Genomic DNA, 8,076 nt, shown 5'->3' on the forward strand with positions numbered 1-8,076 from the left:
TTATTTTCTGAACAGACCTCTTATAAGCAGTTATTCATACAGATTTGTTTAAATAAAGATTATGTTTGAAATATTTAAATTAATTGCCATTGTTCATTAAAATATTTAATTGTGTTCCCTTTTTCAAAGTGATTAATTTGCTCTTAGAATTGACAAAATTGACTAATCATGTTTGTCTGTTACATTTGATTTACTTTAGTTTATATTTGGGGGTTAAATAGTTGATTTTAGATTTTTTAGTGTTCTGATAATAGATGCACAATTAAATTACATCATCTTTCATTTACGTAAATTTATTTACTTATTTTTTTAAAATTTAAGAACAGTTTTTTCTTGTTTTTTAAGAAAGGTGTATTTTGCTTTTATACAATTTGTATCTTGGCATAGGGAGTGCCTACAATAATGTTTTAAAACACTTCCATTAAATGTTTTAATGGAAGTAAAACATTCAAGTGTTTTAAAGGAAGTAAAACATACAAAGTAGACTTTGTATAAAGTCTAAGTAGACTTTATACAATTCATATACAGTACTTAACTCTCAGACAGTTATCTATAAAATCTGTAGTGTTGCGGTTTATGAAGGGTAATTAATGATATACAATATTTAAATCATAAAATAAATACTAAAAAACAGGTCAATAATTTAGTGATAGAATAAAAAAGTGTGAGACTATTGGCCAGAGACAATATTTCTTTTTAGCTTCCAAATTTACTCTAATATATTACCAATCTTATATATCCATTAGGGAACTTTTAAAACTAGTTTAAATAATTATCTCATATCCCCCATGTATGACCTGAAGAAATTTTTTATTATAAATAAGATTAAATATGATAGGTAATTTATATTATATCTATCCATTTTTTGTATAATTTGTTTTAATCTCAAGATTTAATTGTATTATTTTAAATTTATTTATTGTTTTGCATTGAAATTTGTATACTATAATTTTATTTTGTGCGTAGAGTTTATCTTTTGATTGCAGATTTTTTTATTTTTTTCTCTATTTCATGTTCTTTAAATCTGATGTTATCATAACAGATGCATCATTGAATATATATCTCTTTTGAATCCTTTCCTAAACACAGGCTATTTGCCCGTTTAAGGTAGTAATTCCTATTTTCTAATTTGATTGGTTTTGTTTTATTGTATATATTTTCTATTTTCAAAGTACTTATTTTATTTATTTGTTTTTTAGAGAGCTAAAACTCAATTGCAGTCAATGTTATTGATGAATTTGGAAGCCAGACCAGTAGTTTTTGAAGATATTGCAAGACAGGTTTTGGCTACTGGACACAGAAAAAAGAAAGAAATTTTCATTGAAGCTATAGGTATTACAAAATCATTTTTGTTTTTAAACATTCATTTTCAGTATTATTATTTTTTATGAAGATGCTATATAAAACCCAGATTTTTAATAATTAATATTAAAAAAATAAATAAATAGTCTTTAAATACTGTGTTTCAACAATAATGTGCATGGTTTTCAATTGAAACATGATTGCCTAATTAGATTTTTATTAGCGATAATAATATTCCTCTCTGTGATGATGGAAGGGGTTTGTTGTGTTTTTATTTCTGGTTTATCTATTTTTAGATTCTTTTATTACTTGAGTTCACTCTTGATTGCCATTGTAAATGTTTGAATCTATTGTGTTAAGTCATTTTGCCAATTTAAATTGAACGTAGTGATTTGTAAATCTTTAATAACTGAATAAATAATAAGAATGATAGATATATATAAAAGGTGTTAACAAAAATAACAATTTTTTTTCCATCTTTTATGATTGCATAGGATCATTTTATAGTCAGTCCGCTATCCTAGCTTCTTCGAAGGGATTGTATAAGCCTTCTAATCCTCCCTGTACTTTTTCATATGTTCTGATCTCCATGCACTTTCTGATGTTGAAAAAGTTCATGTTGTAAGTTTCTTGGGAGTGTAAAGGGGAATGTTTTTGTCCTTGATTTTTTCATTTAATTTGATCTTGTCTGTAGTGTTATTAGACTTGTTTTATACGGTAACAGGCCACCAGTAGGTGCTGAACAGAGACGATATATGCATTTGGGGTAACAGGTTGTGTATGTGTGTTACCATTTTCCTCAAAAACTACTGGAGCAGTTTCGATGACGGTTTTTTGGATTACATAGGTGTCACTTAAGAGCAGGTTCTTAGACATGTTTTATGGTTATAGGCCACCAGGGGGCGCTGCAGTAAATATTTCTCTAAAACGGTTAGGCCAATTTTGATCCGGTTTTTTGCATTACATAAGTATCACTTCAGAGCAGGTTCTTAGATTAGTTTTACGGCTATAAGCAAGGGGACACTTTAGTAGATAACAGCCTCATGGGTTTTTAAAAGTTAATTTTATCACTTGTTCAGTTAGGTTGTTTGTTTATTTCTCCAACGTATTTAAATTTGATTACTGTTTTGACTTACTACATTTATTGTTACTTTTAATGCGTTGGTTTTTGGAGCATAATTTTTGTATAATATTTTGAAACCAATTTTATTTGCAATGTTTTGAAGTTCTATTATCTGTTTTAGCTTTGTCGATGTTTTTTGCTAACGGTACCAAGTTGGTAAAACAAAGGCAGTTGTTTTGATTTTTTGGCTTAATTTTATTTTTGTGAGATTTTTTGAGCCATTTATCTTTACCATTTTCAGAGCGCAGTTGAATAGTAGTGGTGAGAGTCCATCACCTTAGCACAGTCCTCTTTTGATTTCATTTGGTTCCAAGATTTCTTCCTGAATTTCACTTTTGCCTTAATACTTGTGAAGGTCAGTTTTATCATGTTTATTAATTTGGGATGTAGTCCAAGATGTCTTAGAATTTTTAAAGGGATTCAATAATGGATGCAATCATATGCTTTCTTGAAGTCTACAAACATTTACCACCATGTTTCTGCTTCTTTTTCTTTTGTAATCTGTTACTGGTTTGAGACTCATGATCTCGTCTGGGCTGCTCCTCCAGGGTCTGAAACCTCCCTTAACCTCTTCTCCTAGTTCTTTCTTGAGTTGTAAACTGAACCTGTTGAGGACGATTCTTGAAAGAATTTTGTATATTGTGTCTTAGGAAAGATTCCCCTAATGTTAGGGGCTTTTTTGTGTAGCGGATGGATGAAGGCTGTCTAATGTTTTGGTTGTTCTTTGATCCAGATGTTGACAAGGTGTTGAAGGGTATTTTCTGTTGGTCCTCCTGCATGTTTCCAGATCTTTACAAAGGTTTATCTTCTCCTGCTGCTTTGTAATTCTTCATATCACTCTTTGCTCGGTAGAGTTCTTTTATTGTGAGAGGGTTGATGGTTTTCTGGTGGTATTATTGGGGTGCTGGTGTTGAAGTTTAGAAGTTCTGTCAGTTCTTCACAATTTAGGAATTTGTTGGAATATTTAGTTAGGATTTTCATGTTATCTTTATTGTTATTGGCCAGATTATGGTTTTTGTCCTTCTTTAGTAGGGTTGGGGTTTGCATTTTTGGAATTGTTTTTTGAAGGTTATGTGGTAATTTCTCGATTGTGTTTTGTTGAAATCTTCTATTGATTTCAGTGATTTTTTTTTTTTATAGTGTTTTATACTGTTTTGTTTATAGTATTTTTATTTTCTTTAGGGTTCAGGAGGTTTCTTTCTTTGTTTTACTAGATTTTAAAAGGATGTTTCTGATTTTTGGGATTTGTACAATCTAATATATTAATCTCCCGATTAATTGTTTAACATGATTTTTGGGGATGTATTTTTGGTCTGGTTGAGTAGGTCCCAGAACTTATCTGTTTCTTTACGAACTTTTGGAGATTGATTATTATTAATAGTTTTATTATTAATAGGAGCATGGTTGTTTATTATGGTTTAGATTTCATTAGATGCTTTTACGGTGGGTGTTGAGATTCTTGGGGATTTTGACTTTATTCTTATATGGAGTTTATTATTTTGAGGCTGACCAAAAAGCCTGTTCCAAACTGTGAAACACTTTTCATCACTCTCTTTCCAGGTGTAAATTTGTAGAGCCTATATCCTTGAGATTCCATGGCGATCTGGTCGGTGTTTCTTATTTCCTGCAGTCCCATGATGAGAATTTTGTGTTGGTCCGTTAGGTTGGTTATTATTTTTAGTTTACCAGTCTGCATGAGTGAATTTACGTTGTGTGTGGAAATGAAGGTGATTTGTTTCGGTTTGATTTTCAATTTTATATTATTATTGTTTGTGTGTGCAATGTTAGGGTATTCCAGTTATCTTTTAACAGGCAGCCACCGCATCCAAGTGCTGCCTTCTCTGAACTTTAGTGTTGCTTGGTTTAGCTGGTGGAGTATTCCTTAAAAGACCTTTCACGGCTGACTTGTCAAAGGGTCACCTGTGGTGGGACTCGGCCCCGAGTTACAACTCTTGATGTGATCTAGTGAGGTGATAGTGGGGTAAGACTTGATAGTAGATAAAGTTGTGACGTTTGTTTAGATTGAGTTCACTGGATAGATTTCTCCTATTTGTTCCAGATATATCCAGGCTCATCTTGTGGAGGCTCATTCTGCCTTTTTTTAAAGTTATTTTGAAGAAAAGTTAAAAATGTTGATTCTAAACATTATGCCTGTTTTTGTTTTTATTTCAAAGAAATTAACTTAATCTTCTGTATTGATATTTGGCCTTCAAAGTAATTCCCCAGATATGTGACATGCTTATGCCACTATTTAATATATCCTTTAAAATTTAATTTTTTCTTTATTTTGTCTAGTCACAAATTGTTATCCTTTTAATGTTCTCTTAATCAGCAAGAAAAAGAAAAAACCAAGAGTGCCATGTGTGAAGAATCACAATTTAATAATGAAGAGTGAACTGGAGTGTTAACATGGTACAAAATTAAAAAATTGTTTGCTCGCATTTTTAGTTAACATAAACTGTATGAAACTGCTAAGTAACACTATTTGTTTGAGCATACAACCTTTTGGTAAGGATTCATAATGGGTGACATCATTGTAATAAAAAAAAAAGCATTAAGGAGGCTTTAATTGATAATAGCGTGCTTTTTTCAGTTTTGGTTTTTCAGGAAGCTTCCATTGGGTTCAGTATCATAACCAAACACTCACATTTCATAACCTGTTGTGACACATTTGAGTAAATCTGAAGCTTAAGCGATATCAACTAACAATTGTTCTGCGATATCACTTTTGTTGGAAATTCAACAGTTTTGGAACAAATTTTTCTACTACTCAGTTCATACCCAAAATGTCAATCAAAATTGCTTCATTCAAGCAATAAGAGATTCCTATCTCTTCATTATGTCTCTAATAGAGATTCCCATGTTTATTAATCACAATGTTATCCTTTATGTTATCGATCTTTTCATCAGTTGTGTTAAGAGTGCCCAATCCTTTTGTAGTCTTCACAACCTTCTTTCTTGAAATCATTTGTACCAATGATAAATCCTTAGTATTGACATAACACCTTCACTAAAATCACCAAAAGCCTTCTCCTCATCTTCATCACTTGACACCACATTATTCCATTTTTAATGCAAAGTATAATGGAGTTCTTTTTTTCTGTTATTTTAACCAAAATAAATTGTCACTCATGATAAAATAATTTTAAAAAAACAAAAATAAATTTGAACCTTTCTCAAAACAAAAAACATTGTAATATGCCACAAATATCAATAGTTGAAGGAATGAGAAATATCTGAGACTTGGTTGTAAACATTACTAGCAGAAAGGATCCATATCCCCCACATAATAATGAGCATAGCAGTCAATGTTGTTATATCGCATTCTGGCTAGTTCAATCTCTTTAATGTAAATGAAAATATTAATTTTTACATTTTATGGTTTGAACGGAACGGAATACAAGTTGTCAGGGAATGATTTATTTCCTTGTTTGTTGCTGAGCCTGGACATCCAACCCTTGCTTCTGGGTCTTTATATTGCTACTGGGAGTTTTATATTGTTTTTAAGATGAACAAAGTTAGGATTGGGTTCCAATCCTTTTTAGATTATGAGTTTGTAATAATCTAAAGGTTTGTACTGAGGTTATTCCTTATGGGATAAGTAACATTTTTGCATCCCTCTCCTGGCATAACATTTTATTGTTATAATTTGTAATTTCTGTAACAGAATTGATATTTTTAATAACTAGCTTGTTATTTTTTTCAGAAAATGTCACTGTTAATGATATTGAAAGAATAACACAAAGATTGTTACGTTCTCAACCAGCTGTCGCTGCAAGAGGTTCGATACAAAGGTTACCTACTATTCATGATATTCAGCAAGGCCTCCTAGACAAAGAGGGCAGCATGCAATGGCGTTCTAGGCTCTTCAGATAATTAATCTATCCAATTACCTTAATTTGTTACGTGTCTACTATTTTATAAACTCATCATTAAAATATATATATTATATATGTACTTTTATTTTTTTCATCCGTGTTATTTCTTTTATTGTATACCTGGCCATTATCTGACTGACCTGTCACTGATATTCAGAGAAGAAAACTTTTGTCATTGTTATGCACATAGTTGTTTTATAGTAATATATATTGCCAGATAAAATAATTAATTATATTGTGATTGTAATATTATCTAATTTAAATTACTTTACATGCAGTGTATGATTAAAACTTATATAGTGTATGTAAATATATGGATTTATTAAAATTAAAAATAATTCTATTATTAGTAATATGAATTTTTTGTTTTATCTTTATTAATCTCTTTTGTATTTTAAATTTGTGGCTGTTTTTTTATGCTTGATTACAGCAAAGCCTAGAAGGCTTTTTTTATAGGTTTATTTATCATCAAGGATTAAATTTTCAGTATTTCAGTTAGTCATCTGACAGTTAATATCTTATAAAGATAAATTCCGGGATATTCACTTGGTTTTCCCTTACGCTATCTTGCATATTATTTTGTTTAGTAATATTATTTTGGGTTATATAGTTGCTTGAATATTAAAATACCTCTCCAGATATGAAACTTTTTAAAGAATTCAAAATAAAATTTTATTACTAATTGACAATGAGCGGAATGGAATTCCCACACTTCCTCACTATAACAAAGTAGTGAAATCATGGCTTTCTGCAAACATTAACTTCAGTCCCATATTTTTCACTTTTATACATGCAGTTTCTGAGCAGGTAGACATCAAAGCAGATGCTAATAACTAGTTGTTAGAATAGTTTTATAGAATCTCTTTAACAATTGATATCAAGAACATACCTGTATAAATAAGGAAATCTTTCTTAGCTGTAGAAGTATTCAATAAACATCCAAGAATTATAAATGCCGAAAAGTTATTATGATTGAATATAATGTTTTATGAGAAAACACATGAGAAATAGTTCAAATAAAGGAAATTTTTTTTTAAATGATAAAAGAATTCTAAAAATTAAAAGATTTGTAAATGAATAACGTTCAGTAAGTAAGAGATAACGTTCAGATTTTTTTAAATTTGGTTTTAAAGAATGGTTGTGAGTAAAATTTTACAAGAAAAAAACGACTGAAATATGTGAAACTGATTGCCAGTTTAGAGGATGCGCCAATATTTTCAGGAAAAAATATTAGCAGAGAACAAAAGAAATAGAGAACAGCATCATACTACTAGAATAACCCAAGAAAGAAAAAGTAAAATTAATTTTATTTATTTAGGGTAAGATTTTATTATGGTGCTAGTTTTTTTATTACTAATGCCTACTTCTTCTCTCCAAGTTCAAAAAAATTTACCGGATGATTCAAAAAGGACTTTACAACTTTAAAAGCATATACAAATTTATTTAGATAACTTACAGATTCAGTTTAGGTATCTTTTGATAGCAAAACATCAGTCTTGACTCGCGTAGTTCATTAGAACTGAATTCAGCCACCAGTGTTGTTAAAAATGGATATATTTAGACGTGGATTGTGCTCACTGTGTGTTTTGGTTTCATGATTAACTGCAGTTCAACATAATATTTGTTCAGAGTACAGTAGTCAGCCTCCCAGTAGCCATATAATTTACTCTTGGCACCAAACCTTCATTGAGACAGGTTGTTCTGTTAAACATACAAAATCACCAGGATGTTCACACATCTCTTACTCTTCCTGTGGAACAACTCGGAAAAAGC

The 8,076-nt window shown here is 30.3% G+C and overlaps 1 protein-coding gene across 1 annotated transcript in view; it reads left to right on the plus strand.

Annotated features, from left to right (window-relative positions):
- LOC142328241 (mitochondrial-processing peptidase subunit alpha) overlaps positions 1-6,376 on the plus strand; it is a 50,407-nt gene extending 44,031 nt beyond the window's left edge. The window contains exons 11-12 of the mRNA XM_075371873.1: positions 1,200-1,332; positions 6,132-6,376. Coding sequence (XP_075227988.1) covers positions 1,200-1,332; positions 6,132-6,301 — 303 coding nt within the window. The 3' untranslated portion in view covers positions 6,302-6,376. The remainder of the gene's footprint in view (positions 1-1,199; positions 1,333-6,131) is intronic.
- The last annotated feature ends 1,700 nt before the right edge of the window (positions 6,377-8,076 follow it).

The sequence above is a fragment of the Lycorma delicatula genome, chromosome 7 (genome assembly GCF_047948215.1).
Source record: "Lycorma delicatula isolate Av1 chromosome 7, ASM4794821v1, whole genome shotgun sequence".
NCBI lineage: Eukaryota > Metazoa > Arthropoda > Insecta > Hemiptera > Fulgoridae > Lycorma > Lycorma delicatula.